Source organism: Enhydra lutris, unplaced genomic scaffold, assembly GCF_002288905.1.
Source record: "Enhydra lutris kenyoni isolate GAN:26980312 unplaced genomic scaffold, ASM228890v2 scaffoldscaffold4, whole genome shotgun sequence".
NCBI lineage: Eukaryota > Metazoa > Chordata > Mammalia > Carnivora > Mustelidae > Enhydra > Enhydra lutris.
The window spans coordinates 49,295,901-49,312,887 of NW_019154088.1; the positions used below are offsets into that span (position 1 = coordinate 49,295,901).

The window sequence follows — 16,987 nt, forward strand, 5'->3', positions numbered from 1 at the left end:
GAATGAGGTTCTTGAAACCAAGCATAATCTACTTGTTTGTGTAATATGGTCCCAGTAATCCCACTCAAATTCCACACTCAAAGCCAGTTGCTCTCCCACCTTATTAAGGGTTAAAGAAAGAAATCACACTTATCAGCATGAACTCCCTTGCCTCTATGATGCAAGGGAACAAATGCTTTCCAGTAGTCACAAAACAGAGTGAGAAAGCTCTAAATCAAGTCTACTGTTTTCTGGCTTCAAAATCCATGCTAAAAACTGCAGTTTAATTTCTGCTACTAAAACAGACTTCCTAAAACAGGTGAGAATCCCAACTGCATTGTAACGAGCACTTCCTAGGTGTCCGCACTTTACCAGTTATCCCTACGCCTCAGAAAATCCAAGCAGGCTGGCTAGAGGTTACTTCTTGAGAAGTTAAGCAAGTCCCTCAGGGACACAAAAGCAGTAAGCGACAGGCAGAAGCAGGACTCGAACCCAGGTCTATATGATAAACAGCGTTAGTGCTCTTACCTATACTCCTTCTACCGTCTACACACAGCCACTGCGATTCATGGTACCCAAGGCTGGCATCTCTTCTTGGTTTTTCCTGGAGCCACTTCCCTGAAATCTAGCCAACCTCTCCAGAGGAGAAGGCATGGAAGCAGGACCGATGGACTCTACAAACACAAGATCCGGGTTCCAGGTCCATTTCCGCCCTTACTGGCTCTGTTACCTTGGGCAAAGAGAACTTAACCACCCGAGGTCTCACTTTCCTCACTTAATAAGTAAAGATTATTGTTCAGCTCGCACGGACCTGGAGGACGATGGGCACTCAGGCTTAAGTGTTATGCAACTGTGGGTTACCTTTACCCCTCCTTACTCCACGAATTCAAAAGCTCGTGGTTTTTCTCAGCCTCCCCTCCGCGCGCCTCTCACGAGTTCCGCCGCCACCTCCTCCTCACGCCTCTCTCCCCTCCACTCCAGCAGTTCTCTTGCCTAGTAGGGAGGACCCATCTTGGGCGCTCAAACTCTGGCGATGTTTCTTTCCTTCCGACTCTGGGCACGAAGGGCTGCGTCTCCTGGGGGCCGGCGCGTCAGCGTGGAGATCTTTGCCCGGCTGCCGCGGAATCCGCGATGTCCGTGCACGGTGCGCAAGCGGGCGCGCGGCCCGCCGCGAGAGGCGGGGTGTGACCGGAGGGTTTACATAGGAGGCGCCGATGGTGAGGAACACCCCCGCTTCCGTGGAGCTGCCTCTGCAGCGCAGCCTCCGGTCAGGAGCCGCTCGCGGAGCCGCCAGGGGTTCCCACACGCAGACGCCCGGGCCCTGGCCCTTCCGCAGCCTCGCTCCTGCCAGCCGCGCTGCCCGCCATGCGGCCGCCGCTCTACCGCTGTCACAACACCACCTCGGTGGAGAAGGGCAACTCGGCGACAGTGAGCGGGGTGCTCTTCAGCGCGGGCCTCCTGGGCAACCTGCTGGCCCTCGGGCTGCTGGCGCGCTCGGGGCTGGGGTCGTGCCCGCCGCGCCCGCCGCCCTCGGTCTTCTACGTGCTGGTGTGCGGCCTGACGATCACGGACTTGCTGGGCAAATCCCTCGTGAGCCCCTTCGTGCTGGCCGCCTACGCGCAGAACCGGAGCCTGTGGGGACTGGTGCCCGCGTCGGGCAGCTCCCTGTGCCAAGCCTACGCCTTCTTCATGTCCTTCTTTGGGCTTGCCTCGACGCTGCAGCTCCTGGCCATGGCCCTGGAGTGCTGGCTGTCCTTGGGGCACCCCTTTTTCTACCGACAGCACATCACCCTGCGCCGCGGCGCGCTCGTGGCGCCGGTCATCGGCGCCTTCTGTCTGGCTTTCTGCGCGCTGCCCTTCGTGGGCTTCGGGAAGTTCGTGCAGTACTGTCCCGGCACCTGGTGCTTCATCCAGATGGTGCACGAGGAGCGTTCGTTGTCGGTGCTGGGCTACTCGGTGCTCTACGCCAGCCTCATGGCCCTGCTGGTCCTCGCCATCGTGCTGTGCAACTTGAGCGCCATGCGCAACCTCTACGCCATGCACCGGCGGCTGCGGCGGCGCCCGCGCTGCGGAACTCCGGACCGCGTCGAGCCGGGGTCCTACGACAGGGAGGCGGCCGCGCAGCCCCTGGAGGAGCTGGACCACCTGCTGCTGCTGGCCCTCATGACCGTGCTTTTCACTATGTGCTCCCTGCCTTTAATAGTGAGTCCCTTCGCGCCGACGCTTTGGGGGCCCTGGAGCTCGGCCGGGCGGGAGGGAAGGGTGGAGCGTGTCGGACGCCGCGCAGGAGCTGCGCCCTCGGCCGCGACGGTTTGTGGTGGCGCTCCCCAGATCCGGTTCCCTCCACAGCCCCGACGACGCAGAACAGAATTTGTTGAGCCCGAACAGGGAAGGGGAAGACCGAGTCTGATGGTGTCTTCCTAGCCCCGCAAAACTTCTCCGGTTAGCAGCACCCCCTCCTCCCTTCTTCCCTCTGGGAAGATCTCGGGGTCTTTTTTGCGCTTCAGAACTTGGTTCCTCCTTGGCAGTACGAGTCCTTTCCCGGTGGCTAGGTAATGCTTTATTTCTTAGAACCGCCCATGATTTCAAAGGCATCAGATATGGACTAAGGTACCTGGTAGTTTTCCCCCAGGTGTCGACGTGGAAAGAGAGTAAGGGAAGGTGTGATCATGCCAGGGCGATTCGCACAGGGGACGACGGACTAAAGATAGATTTAAACACTCTTACGGAAACTTTGAGGAGTGGCGGCTGCTGTTCCTGGTGCTGCCGCCGCGGAGGATGGTGGCGGTACGGGCGGAGAGGCTGTTTGGACAAGCAGGTGTGTAGATACGGTTCAGCCAGGGGGTTCGTTTTGATAACCTGCCTTGACAGGTCTTGTGCTTGTCTAGTCTAGCGAGGTGACATGAAAGTCATTATCTCGAGTTTCAGTTTACAGACGGGGTTGGTGGTGGAGATTGAATTACCGACGTGTTTTGAAGGCATCTCCCGCTGGCGTCCGGGCAAAGACTTCTGGCAGCCGCTGATGCTGAGAAGTCTTTTTGAGGGTTGCTCCTCTCCCCCAGCCCCAGTGTACTTGTTCAACATGAACAACATTTAAATAAATTCATTGCCTGTTCAGCGCCTTTGAACGCTGAGACTTCTGTGAATAGAAATGTTAAGTTTCTTATGGCAATGCAGCAATCTTGGATGTCACTTTCAAGGTTGGATAAAGGTGAAATACAATGATTTTCCTTAAACGAAGGCCTTGATATGTGGGAGAAGAGTTGTTTGTAGCATCATCATGCAGGGTTAAGATCAGAATTACCAAAAATGTACAAATCTATATTTCTATGTATAGAAAATATACTGACGTAGATATTTAGCAGTAGTTCTCGAACTTTAGCCTGCTGGGAATCACCAGTCGGGCTGGTTGGGCCCTACCCTCCAGAGTTTCTGATTTAGGTATTTTTGAAGGATTCTTATGTTTTTTAAACGATTTTATTTATTTATTTGACTAACAGAGAGGGATCACAGGTAGGCAGAGAGAGAGAGGGGGAAGCAGGCTCCCTGCTGAGCAGAGAGCCCTGGATGCGGATGAGGGGCTTGATCCCAGGATCCTGAGACCGTGACCTGACCCGAAGGCGGAGGTTTAACCCACTGAGCCACCCAGGCGCCCCAGGATTCTTATTTTAACAAGTTCCCAGGTGAGGTAAAAAGCTGCTGGTCCAGGAATCTAATCTTGGCAAACCACAGTCCACAGTCCAAATTTATCCTACTGCTGTTTTTGTATAGTGAATGAAATTAAGAATAGTTTTGACAAATGAATCGATTTTGCAATCAATTTGATGATAGTGTACAGGAACAGGAACTCTAAGCCCCAATTAACTCAAATACTATTTCAAGAAAAAGAAAAGATTTTAGTTTTTCTCCATAGTAGATATGAATTACCCCCCAAAGTACTTAATTAATTTTTTAAAGATTTTATATACTTATTTATCGGGGAGAGAGAGTGTAAGCACAGGCAGCAGAATGGCAGGCAGAGGCTGAGGGAGATGTGAGATGTGGGACTCGATCCCAGGACGCTGGGATCATGACCCAAGCCAAAAGCAGCTGCTTAACCAACTGAGCCACCCAGGCATCCCAAAAGTGCTTAATTATTATTACATTTTAAATTTCATCAATGAAAGTTGTGGAAATGTGTTTTCGCTCTTGTTATAAAAATACCTACCAAATATTCACCATTTGCCCCTTGATCTATAAAACTTAAAATATTTACTCTTGGGCTCTTTACAGAGAATGTTTGCAGACCTGTGCTCTAAACTCATAGCCTTACTTACCTGTGCTGTGAAAAAGCAGACAGTAGCCAAATGCATGGATATTATGTCCTCAGTTTGAATGTCTTAGTAATAATAATGCAGAAAAGAACATAATAGAGCCTAATACAAGAACATTGCATTTGGACATGTCTCTCAGGGGACTTGAATAACTGACTTATAGGGAATTGTGAAGATGGAAGGAAATAATGGATTTGAAAATGATTTTATAATATAACATTCCAAAGATATGCAATGTAGATAGCATTCTTCACAGGAACTATAACTTTCTAGAAAGGATAATGGCTTTAACATAATACATGGGTTTGAATTAGTCTTTTTCCCTTATTAACTGTGACAGTGACTTATTTATCTTTTCTAACCTCAGTTTTATTTATTTTTTTAAAGATTTATTTATTTGACAGAGTGAGACAGCAAGAGAGGGAACATAAGCAGGGGGAGTGGGAGAGGGAGAAGCAGGCTCCTCGCTGAGGCTACATATGAAGGGAGAAAAGAACCTTAAAAAGAAACCTTGCTCATAGCATGAATATTGTATTTCATTAAGCTAATGAAAAGTGTGCTGGGGTTTGATATTTTAAATTAATTTTGCTATAATGCTGCATTAGAGCAAGATACTTCCCCAAATTGAATTTTCAAATTTCCACCTTGAAAACTTTCTCAGGAAGAAAATACATGGGATCAGCTTTAGAAGTTGTTTGCAGTACATTCTCTAATGCATAAAACGTATTTTCATCAAAATTAATTTTACCTTAGAGATCTACGACATATTGGAGGTTGGTAGGGGAGCGGGGACAGATGAGAGAGGGATCTAATGATAAATTGGACATAATAGCTTGAGAGATTGACAAGCCAGGAGAAGATAAGTATGAGCTTGTGTAATTGCATATATCCAAATCCATGGAGTCAGAGATGTGATGGAGGACATCCTGCATGTGTTGAGATGACTCATGTATGTATTTCATTCAGGTGGGCAAAAAGAATGGGTGGGATGCTCCTTTCAAAGGAAACTGATAGAGGTATGTAAGGGATGGTGGGCAAGCCATGGGCCCAGGGAAAAGGGTTGAAACTGGATTTCAACCAGAGCAACTAGAGCAGAAGATGAGGTCTAGGGTGTTGTGATGGATAAACTGGGTGGAAGGGGCATTAGAATCCAGAGAGCTCTCCTCATCAGGGATGTCCAGCTGCATGAGTCTCAAGCAAATTGACAACAGCAACATTTTTTCATGGACTCTCAGATCCAATAGAGGGAGCTCTTCTCACACCAATTCTCTGTGTAAATTGAACTACTTTAAACATGTGGGGTGTATATTCTGAGGTTATTCACTAATCTAGCCATCTTTTATAGGAGCAGTTTATAAAGTGTGTTCTAGAGGATAGTATTGAGCAACAGAGGTTTTTTGAAAGTCTAAATTATGTTCACATTGATACCTTTTTCAGAATTAATAGGATATGTACTTAGATCACTGTCATAAATAAATAAATTATTGTCATGTTTTTAGTAAACTCTAAAAATAAAAATAAAATTAAAAAGCCAGGTGTAGAACAATACATTTCTAATATAAATCAGGTGACTTGAAAATACAGATAACCTAATTATATGCAATAGAATTGACATGGATATATAGTGCATAGAAATAAAATGATTCTAGTTATGTAGATGTCATTTCATTACTCAGATCCCAACTAATCAAGTATTCTGAAATAGTTGGAATTGTTTTAGGCTGCCCTCCACTTTCTTTTTTTTTTTTTTTTTTTTTAAAGATTTTATTTATTTTTTTGGCAGACAGAGATCACAAGTAGACAGAGAGGCAGGCAGAGAGAGAGAGAGGAGGAAGCAGGCTCCCTGGTGAGCAGAGAGCCCGATGCGGGGCTCGATCCCAGGACCCTGGGATCATGACCTGAGCCGAAGGCAGAGGCTTTAACCCACTGAGCCACCCAGGCGCCCCTGCCCTCCACTTTCAAGAGGAAGGAGCAAATGTAAAAACAAACTTATATGAAGTATTTGCCTTTTTTTTTTTTAAAGATTTTATTTATTTATTTAACACAGAGAGAGAGAGAGAGAGAGAGAGAGAGAGAAATCACAAGTAGGCAGAGAGGCAGGCAGAGAGAGAGGGGGAAGCAGGCTCTCCGCTGAGCAGAGAGCCGGATGCAGGACTCAATCCCAGGACCCTGAGATTATGACCCAAGCCAAAGGCAGAGGCTTAACCCACTGAGCCATCCAGGCACCCTGAAGTATTTGCTTTTTAAATCAGCTTTAGTGTAGAGCCTATTGTCAATTAATCAAATTCAGCATGTAGCTGGTACCCACAATGTTCAAGACACTATAGTTCATTGTGGGGATGTAAAATAAATAAAATATCACATCTGCCCACCAAAGCTGAATACTGGGTGAGGGATGGAGTGATTGGGGCCATAAGAGAGTTTAGAGGAGAAAAGGAGTCACTACTAATTGATAAAATAGCAAATTTTGAGTTCTTATTATGTGCTAGGACCTGTTGTCAAGGTCTTACTCATACCATCTTATTCAGACTTCTAACAGTTACAAAAGTAAGATAGGTACAGTTTTCCCTGTTGTGTAGATGAGGAAATGGAATAACTTGCCCAATTTCACACAGCAGGTGAGAGGATTTCATCCAACCCCAAAGTCAGACTCTAAAGCTAATGGGCTTAGCCACTACCTCAAAGAGGCTTTGAAGGGCATAGTATTTGAGACAGACCTTGAAAGGAGCTAGGATTTGGGCATGTAAAATCCAAAAGATTTTAAAGTAAAATGTTCAGTTTCTACATCTGTGAGATGGAGATAACAATCATCCTTACTTCAGAGGATTTTTGTGAGGGTGAAAAGAAGTTTTTAAAATAAAATGCTCAGATCAGTGCCTGGATATAGTAAGCTCTACATGGGCACTAGCCATTATTATTAGTAATATAATCAATGATGATGGGAGAGGGCATTCAGATATGAATGCATCTTTTTTTTTTTAAGATTTTATTTATTTGAGAGAGTGTGTGTGAACACAAATGGGGGGAGGTGCAAAGGGAAAGGGAAAGAGACAACCATACTCCCTGCTGATGGGGAACACAACATGAGGCTTGATCCTAGGACCCTGAGATCATGACCTGCACCCAAGTCAGAGGCTTAACCGACTGGGCCACCCAGGTACCCCATATCTTCTTAATGGGAATTATATCTTCTTAATGGAAATGAGATGGGAATATCTGAGCCTACTGAAATGCTCTATAAAAATGAGAGCACAAGGTAAGGAACAATTATGGGAAAACACATCCCATATTCCTTAACTGCCCCAAATGGGTCTGGTCTGGGCAGTTATTCATATCCCCTTCCACAGATTTTGAGTTTACATATTTTCTGTCCCATTAGAGCCCATTTTGTCCCATTATGGATTTAGAATCTCAGTAAGCATGGGGAACGGAATAGTTGGCCTCCAACAGAGTGGGAGGCAACTGTAGTATTAATTGAAGTGTTTGCCATTTTTGGCTCAATGGCAGGTAAAGCCATGGGATAGGGCAGTTTGCATGGCTCCAAGGAGGCCAGACACCTTAGGCAGGATCAAGACAATAGGGGCAGTCAGGCACAAATAAGTGGGCTTATATATTTCTGTGTGTGTGTGCATGTGTGTGTGTGTGTGTGTTCTAGTCTGAATAGAGGGTGTCAACCACAGAAAGGTAACCATTATTCTAAGAATAAGTAATTCACAGGAGTCAAACAGGTCCTTTTATAAGTCTCCTCCAATCTTACTGGAGTATTTCCTGTCTTTTTATGTTGAATAAAAGTTTCTGTATCGTTGTCTCCGTAACATGTGACGTTCACAAGTAAGGCTTATTTCTGGGCTAATAAGAAGATAGGAAGCAGACAGAAGAAAGAAAGGAGAACGGAAGAAAAGAGAACCTCTGTGTTTTGGGGAGTGTGCTGACCCTGTTTGTAAAAGGTTTGGTAGACTGGGGCACCTGAGTCAGTAAAGCCTCTGCCTTTGGCTCAGGTCATGGTCTGGAGATCCTGGGATGGAGCCCGACTTTGACTTCGGGGGCGGGGGGGTAGGGGGTGGTCCTTGCTCAGCGGGAGGCCTGCTTCTCCCTCTGCCTGCTGCTCTCCCTGCTTGTGTGTGCACGCGCAAGCGCTCGCTCGCTCTCTCTCTCTCTCTCTGACAAATAAATAAATAAATAAAATCTTAAAAAAAAATTCAGTGGACTGGATATGCCCCACCTCAGCTCTTCCTCTGCGTGGCGGGGACCTGGACACTCCAGGCCTGCAGCATCACAGCAGGCAGAACAGCCTCCAGGGCCTGAGACCAGGGCTCCCAGGAGTACCTCCCTTCTACTCCCCTTCAGCTCAGCCCTGCATCTGCTGGCCGCCTCACTCACCCCCATCACCGCAGTAGATTTTGCGGCTAATACATCTATCCAAGATGAATCTTCCAAACCAAGTTGCCATGTTCATACAAAATTAATGTTTTTAAAGTAAGGTTAAGTGCATTTGTTTCTTCCATCAACCTTTCAATATCATAATGGAATGTTTTTCTTTAAAACAGTATCGTGCTTACTATGGAGCATTTAAAACTGTCCATGAGAAAGATGGAAACTTTGAAGAAATGGAAGACCTCCAAGCCTTGCGTTTTCTCTCTGTAATCTCCATTGTGGACCCTTGGATTTTCATAATTTTCAGAACACCAGTATTTCGGTTGTTTTTTCACAAGATTTTCATAAGGCCTCTAATGTACAGAAATTGGCCCAGCAATTCCTGCCGAACTAACATGGAGTCCAGTCTGTGACACTGTTTTACTACCCAGTCTCTGGTAAGCTGAGGAATATGTTACATTTTCTGTCAAAGAACCATGTTTAAAGAAAAGAACTTAAAATTTAAGTTATGTCCTATAACAAAACATCAAAATGTATTTTTAAAACTATATGATAACATCTTTAACAGTGTGTGTTCACTTTCTGCTCATGAGCCGGTCCAGTAGATGTTTTCGAATTCTTAACAGCAACTACAATTTCACATATTGTAACCTGTTAAAAGTCTTAAAGTGATGACATTAATTGTCCCAATGTTTGTGCTTGGAGTCCCTAATTTTTTAAAGAGGTCTAGAGACCTCAGGGTCTTTATTCAAATCCCAAAGAAACACCACTGTTCACAATTATGTGATATGTGTTCTTAAAATTTCTTACCCTCTTCATTTCTAGTGAAACCTGATTTGTTTACTCTGTATGACAATAGCCTGAATTACAGAAGCTCCACAGAGAAGTGAGGTGGGGAATACAGCCAGGTCAGGGTTTGGAGAGACTTTCCCAGCCACCCTCTGGAGGCTCATGTAGGGAGGAGATCCATAAACAAGTAGACACAAGGCAGGGTGTGACTACAGCCCAGAGAAGAAAAATTAGTTTTTCCTCTTTTGGAGTCTAGGTTCTTGGGTGTTGAGGTATCCAAATTTGGGAGTGGGTTACAAAATGTTCCAATTTCTGGAAACTTCATTTTATAAGTTTATCACATTGACGGATTCTTTGCAGGAGGGATCTATGCTTCTTTGAAAAACCGGGATGTATGACTTACCAGAGAATCCTGTTTACTGCATTTGGCTGCATGAGGCAACCGGGTATTCAACACAGAGTAAAGCCCACCCAGGACTCAGTCAACCTCGTTCGAGGGTAGGTGGTAACAACAACCTTAAAGTCTACCTATTAACAGCCATTATTCTGCTCTTTGTGGAAACCGTGAGATCATGTTGAGGTTCCTGAGAGCTGTGCTTTCAAACCTAGAGCAGGATGTGGCTCAAACTGAGCATAATCAAGCACTTTAATCGTACATTTACATGTTTACAAAGGTTTACAACACTACAGCCAAAAGGAAGAAGAGGGGAAAATACAGCTGTGGCTAATAAACCAAACAAGAAACTCTAAGCCCAGTTTGTAGGTAAGAACTTCCACCTTTGGTAAAAGAACATATGGGGAATATTAATTTTCAGCTGCTCTGGGGTCCCTTTGTACTCCAACACACTCAGACTCTGAGCTGGAGAGCTGGTACATTTGAATAGTCCCAGGACCCCCACTCAGCCATCCCTTCCGAAGATAAGAATATTTGCCTTATTTCCAGCTTAGAAGCAACCCCACTGAGAACCCCAGAGAGCAAACCTCTGGTTTGTCTCAGAAATATATTAACTTGGATATATGTGTGTGTGTGTTTGTGTGTGGTATAGCAAAACTGTGAAATGGCCAAATCAGGAATATACAAGCTGTAATTTACAGTATCACATGACAAAAAGTGCATTTGTTTTCAAGTTTAACTTTCACTTGTATATTTAATGTGTAAATATAATATGTGTTGTATTGTCAGAGGAAGTACCTCTTTTTTTGTGTGTTTTCCTTTTGGAAGGTTAACTATGGTAACTATCAAGCTATCAGATGAATCAATAAAAACAATTTTATAGTATCTTGCAGAGGAAGTTTCTTTAAATGAAAGAAACGTGTTTAGCTTTCTTTTCTGAATAAACAGTTGCCAGGAGTATTTCATTCTCTAGCAGTTTAACAGTGTGAATTTTTAATGTGTGAACTTTTATATGCTCTTTTATTCACATTTCTATTACTCTAAACAAAGCTACTCTAAAGAGTAGCTTTATCCAGGGAACTTAGTGATCCTTTTTTTTTTTTTTTTAAGATTTTATTCATTTTATTTGTCAGAGAGAGAGAGCACAGACAAGGGAGCAGCAGGCAGAAGGAGAAGGAGGCTCCCCACTGAGCAGTGAGCCCGATGTGGGACTCAATCCCAGGACCCTGGGATCATGACCTGAGCCAAAGGCGGACGCTCAATGGACGAGCCACCCAGGCATCCCTTGGTGATGCTTTCTGATAAATACAAAATGTAGATTATACCATCCTGATGAAATCCATGTGAAGTTAGAAGTCAGCTCTTCAATGGTCTTTTAAGTCTTTTCATTTATTCATTAGATCATTAAATATGTTTTCATTGACTCATACCTTGTGCCAGGCAATTGGTTAGGGGCCGAGGAAAAGAATACATAGGACGCAGCCCTGGCCCGGGAGTTTCTTGTTCTTGAGTAGGGGGGGACACACAGCATAAGCGGTTATAGCAGAGTCCAGGAGTCCAGGAGTAGATGTGCACACACAGTCCACAGAAGAGGAGGTGTGAACTAATGGTTGTGTGGAGGATGTCAAGAGAACTTCACAGTGACAGGATGCTTAAGTCAACTATTGAAAACAAGTAACAAGTTTGACTCTAGCTGAAAGACCCCAAGAAAGAGTTTATAAAAGGAGAACTACATATGTTTAATAATGTAGAAAAATTTCCAGTCTAATCAAAGAAATGCACAACTAAAATCAAATTATCAAGGACAAAATCCCCCGAGTTTATGAGCCTTAATAAGAGAGAGGCTGTTTTTAAGTAAGAGGAACATGACTGGTGAGTTTATAAATTTGACCACCTTTTCTGGATAGCAACCCAACAGCATGTAACAAGAATCTAAGTGTTCTTTTCTACCATTCCAGTAATCCCACTCTAGAATTCTCTAGAATAATCAGAGGAGCTGTCTTAGTTATGTGCTAAACTCTTCTTTGTAGCATTATGTATTATAGGAAAAATATGAAAAGGAAACCATCTAAAGACGAACAAGGATTAAAACAAACCAGAAATACTATACAGTTGGTCTTTAAACAAGACAAGTTTAAACTGTGCAAGTCCACTGATTTGTGGATTTCTTTTCAACAAATATATTGGAAAAATGTTTGGATATTTGCAACAATTTGGAAAAAGTCACTGACGAACTGTGTAGACTAGACATACAAAAAAATTTAAGAAAAAGTTATTATTGTAAGAATACAGTTTATAACATATAACATACAATATAAGTGTTAATTGACTCTTCAGGTTATCTGTAAGGCTTCCAGTCAGCAGTAGGGTATTCATAGCTAAGTTTTTGGGGAGTCAAAAGTTACACATGAGTTTTTGACTATAGGGGCGGAGTTTGCGTCCCTAACTCACTGTGTTCAAGGATCAATTGTAAACACACACACAAACACGAGAATTATGTAGCCATTAAAAAAAAGATGTTTTCAAATAATTTATAAAAGTTGAGAAAGAATCTTACAATGTAATATTAGATGAAAAAAGCACAATACAAACTTTTAAGGTATGATCCATAAATATATATGCATAGAAAATACCTGGAAAAAATCAATCAAATCATCAGAAGTGTGAAGCACTGTTAACCTTTTAATACAGACTTTCCCCATAATTCTTTGCATTTTCCAAGTTTTAAATTAAGTCCACGTTTCTTTTACATAAAATTATTTTTTAAAAGAATGACTAGAAATTGACCAAGCAACCATAGGGGAAAGGCATGAAGGAAGGAAAGGCTTTCTAGTTTAAAGGAATTGTATGTACAAAGCCATTAGCAATGTCCAGGCTTAGTTAGTAGCACCATTTGGCAGAAGCTTGGGAATGGTGAGCAAAGGTGGCAAAAAAGCTGAAAAGAGAGACAGGTTTCTCATAGCATATAGAATGTTGGGTGCAGTGGTGGAAGGTTGGAGACTTGGAAGCCAGTATGCAAACAGATTGGAATTTGAGGAAGATTGTGCTGGTGGCATGAACTGTGGGTGGGACAGGAGGGGCACCAGGTGGAGGGGAGAAGGTGTGCTGGAGCCCCATGCAGTTGTGCAGTCCATGCACCAGACCAGGGCGCTGGCTAAGTGAGCGGGACTGAAATACAGCCCAGCCTTGCTCACCTGGCTGAGGGCTGCTTCAATTCAGAGGAATGGGCCCCTTTTTATGATTTTTCTACTTGGAGGGGCACAGAGACCCACATACACAGGCCCGGGAGTGCCCAGCTGCAAGGGAGGGAAGCACGTGAGGAGAACTGAACTCAGGCAGTGGGAAGGGAGATGTGATTCATACAGCGTTTTAGTAGGTAGAGCTGACGGGAAGGATTCCAATTTATGAGTCAGTCAGGCCTTTTGTTTCTCTTTCAGTTGCATATATTTGGCCATTTTCTGCTTCTTTGTTTCAGTATTCTCAAGAACAGTTAGGAAAGGGGGAAATTCTGAGAAAAGTCCTCCTTCCCCCTACTTTTTTTTATTACATTGCCGGTTCTCTGGAACAGAGGGTGGCAGCCACTGATTCCAGCGAAGTTGCTGGATTACCTGAGGCTTTTAATTACATACTACCCAGCCAAGATAACACATGGCCGCCTATTAGGATGGTTAATTTAGTTCCAGTAATCTGTCAAAGGCTGACTGGGCCAGGTATTCTTGAAACTTTAGGGGAGAGAAGGAATCCCACAAACAGTAAGCACTTGGATCACCCCAGACACTCACTAGCCACACAGCCTGCTTGCACCTTTGACTGAAGATCTCTGTGTTCCTGACCAGTGCTGCTCAGCGTCAGCACCTCCTGGAATGTGTCCAGCCCCACCTCAGACTTACTGAATCAGAGTCTCTTGGGGTGGGCCCAGCAAACTGTGTCTTCACATGCCCTTTGCGTGATCAAGTTTGAGAACCTCTGCTCCATGCAAAACGGAGAGAACAACAACAACAAAAATCTGCAATAGACTCCGTTCCTAATGTTTCTCCGACCTGATTCTCAGATCTTTTCAGCTGCAGCTAATCACTCACACCTGAATCCCAATAGCATTTTTTACTTGGAATGTTCTTAAGGCAGTTACAGCATTTCCATATAGGCAGCCATCACTGACCCTTTCATATGCTCACTACCAATGGCATGATGAGACTTTGGCCCACATGTGTTGCTTCGTAGCCTCCTGCAGATGCACCTTGGGTCTAAGGCTGACAGTGGTTCTGTTGTGAAAGAAAACCAACTAAAAGACTTTCATTCACAGAAATATTATCAGAGATGATATATAAAGGCAAGCTTTCATTTAGAATTTAATAGTTTTTTAGCTCTGAGACTAGAAATCTCCAATAAAATATGTAAAGCTATTCTTAAACTTTTATAATTTAACTTTTTAAAATATTTTAAAAAACACATCATACATTTCATCTTCCCTTCCAGGCTTTAAAAGGTGGAGGGGGGGGGCTAGATAGTACCTATTTTTTTTTTTTCCCTTAATAACTAACAGGGACTATAGAAAGGTTAAAAATATGTATCGAATAAAAGGTGCTCTCTCCCATGACTTCTGAAAAACATTAATCATATTCAATAAGAGGCTGCTGTAACTTGGTCAGAGAGCCCTCTATCTGACAGGCATGTGCTTGTTCCAGCATATAAGATTTTTCTCATAGGCCATCCAAAGGTGAAAATAATAAATGCAGGAGAAAATATTTTTGTTCCATATTTTCCTACTGCTGCACATTGTGGAAATTAACATGTGTTTTAGTTTTATCCAGGAAATGCAAGCTGTAGTTAACAATGTAAAAAATTTAGTAGGCAATTTTAAGATTGTAAAAGCAATTTTGCCTTACAGGAGTAGACTGTTTTCTGCCCTTTTTTTTTTTTTTCCTTTTAGGATTTTATGTATTTGACAGAAAAAGAGATCACAAGTAGGCGAGAGGCAGGCAGAAAGAGAGGGGAAGCAGGCTCCCCGCCAAGCAGAGACCCCAATGGAGAGCCCCCATCCCAGGACCCTGAGACCATGACCTGAACCAAAGGCTGAGGCTTAACCCACTGACCCATCCAGGCGTCCCTGTGCGTTTTATTTAATAGGTCTCATGAGTGAGGCTGAAATTGTTGGTCTGGCTATTCCCAGACCCGCCTGCAGGTGGAGTAAAGCTGAGCTCATAGCTAACCGATGGCATATAATTAGGGCTTGTCCTCCCTGGCTTTCCACAACTCTCAAACTTGTTGAAACAAATCAGCAACTCTCACCTGATATCAGCTAGGTGAAGATTCAATCTTCCAGACAATTTTTAAAACTGCATGCACTTGGGAGTCAGTCCAATCTTAAGAATATTTGCAGTGAAGTTGTTCAGAATCCATCATGCTCTGGTTACAGAGTGTATAGAATCAAATATAGGGAGAATAGGAAATAAACTTGATTTTTCTTTCTTTTGCTACTTAATTGCTAAAGCCGAAATCAATTTTATATCAGTACAAAATAGGATATGAAAATAGTAAGTGCCAGGTAACGTAATTCATAACGAATTGGGAAAGACTTCTTTAATTTTCCCCAATTTAAAGCCCATCCAGAGAATTCTCGATTAGGTTAAGAAGACAAAGGGCAATCAATGATTTACTGATTATGATTGGCACATAAAAAATAAAATGACCCCCCAAAAATAAAATGGGACCAAAGATCTATCTTTCAAATGTGAATAAAAGTAGTATCAGGCCAAGTAGAATTTAAGGCAGTAAAAGTTTTAAATGGTTAAGTGGTTAAAAAATCCATTTGGGGCTATAAGGTGCAATCAGTATTGAATACCTTACAGCATGGACTTATTTTGGCAAAATAATGCGACAATAAAAATACAAAGAGGGGCGCCTGGGTGGCTCAGTGGGTTAAAGCCTCTGCCTTCGACTCGGGTCATGATCCCAGGGTCCTGGGATCGAGTCCCTCATCGGGCTCTCTGCTTAGTGGGGAGGCTGCTTCCTCCTCTCTCTGCCTGCCTTTCTGCCTACTTGTGATCTCTTGTCTGTCAACTAAATAAAATCTTAAAAAAAAACAAAAAAACAAAGAAAAAAACACTAGAAACATGAGGAATGAAAAAAAAAATCACTGTTGGCATGGATGATTTTCATGCCCCCCTCCCATCAATCAAAGGTAGATCAAAGAGGCAAAAAGACATTTGTTTAAATATATATTACTGGGGCCACATAACTCAAAGCTTGAATTTGTATTCGGTAGGAAAAGTATATTTAGGATGGTCTGTTTTTAAGCATAGGCTATGATACAGACTCACAGTTCACTTTTGGGGTCTTAAAGTCATCTCAAGAAAATCATGCGTTGGTTCTCCAGAGCCCCTCATACAGAAAGGTTCAACCAGAAGCTTGTATAACTGAGGAAAATCCATCCCATATGTAAAACTGGTGGGCAGAGAATATGAACAGTGTTTCAAACAGGAGCCCCAAATCAAAGTCAGAAGGAACAGAATCTCTGGCTCTGTTAGATGTTAGTTTGTGATCTAGCTACTTTGTGCATGCAAAATTCTGTATACTGTGATCTTGGAGGGACGAGTATCCGTCAGAGTTTTGTTTGTTTAATAATGGCTAGCAATTCTCCAAGCTACAATGGACAAGCCAGCTGGTGATTTGTATCACTGTAGTGGGCGTCTTCTAATAGAGCTGCCAGTGATCTCCGTCTTGGTGTTCGTACTTTTGTGTAATCCTTCCCCCTCAAGTGTAAGCTGGACCTAGAAACTTGCTTCTAATGAACAGAATACAGCAAAAAAAGATCTGGGATGTGAACATCTGGATTAGGTCAACAAAAAAGACCGGCTCCTGCCTTGCTTGTTCTAATGGAAATCAGCTGCCTTGCTGTGAGAGGCTCACAAGGCAAAAAACGGAGGGAGGTCGCTCAGCCAGCTGCCCACAAGGAGCGAAGCCCCCAGGACAACTCGCCCTCAAGGAAATGAATCGTGCAACCACCTGAGCATTCTTGGAAGTGCCGCCTTCGGAATTCAGCCTTGAGGTAGTTCCAGTCCCAGCAAACACCTTGACTACAGTCTTGGGAGAGACCCAGAGGACCCAGCTCTGCCTGCGTGCCGGGACGCCTGACCCA

General features: G+C 43.7%; 1 protein-coding gene across 1 annotated transcript; it reads left to right on the forward strand.

Annotated features, from left to right (window-relative positions):
- Positions 1-1,344: 1,344 nt before the first annotated feature.
- Positions 1,345-9,957, forward strand: LOC111140628 (prostaglandin D2 receptor). Its single transcript, XM_022492825.1, has 3 exons — positions 1,345-2,181; positions 8,840-9,103; positions 9,816-9,957. The coding sequence occupies exons 1-2, from the start codon at positions 1,345-1,347 to the stop codon at positions 9,077-9,079; spliced, it is 1,077 nt and encodes a 358-aa protein (XP_022348533.1). The 3' UTR covers positions 9,080-9,103; positions 9,816-9,957.
- The last annotated feature ends 7,030 nt before the right edge of the window (positions 9,958-16,987 follow it).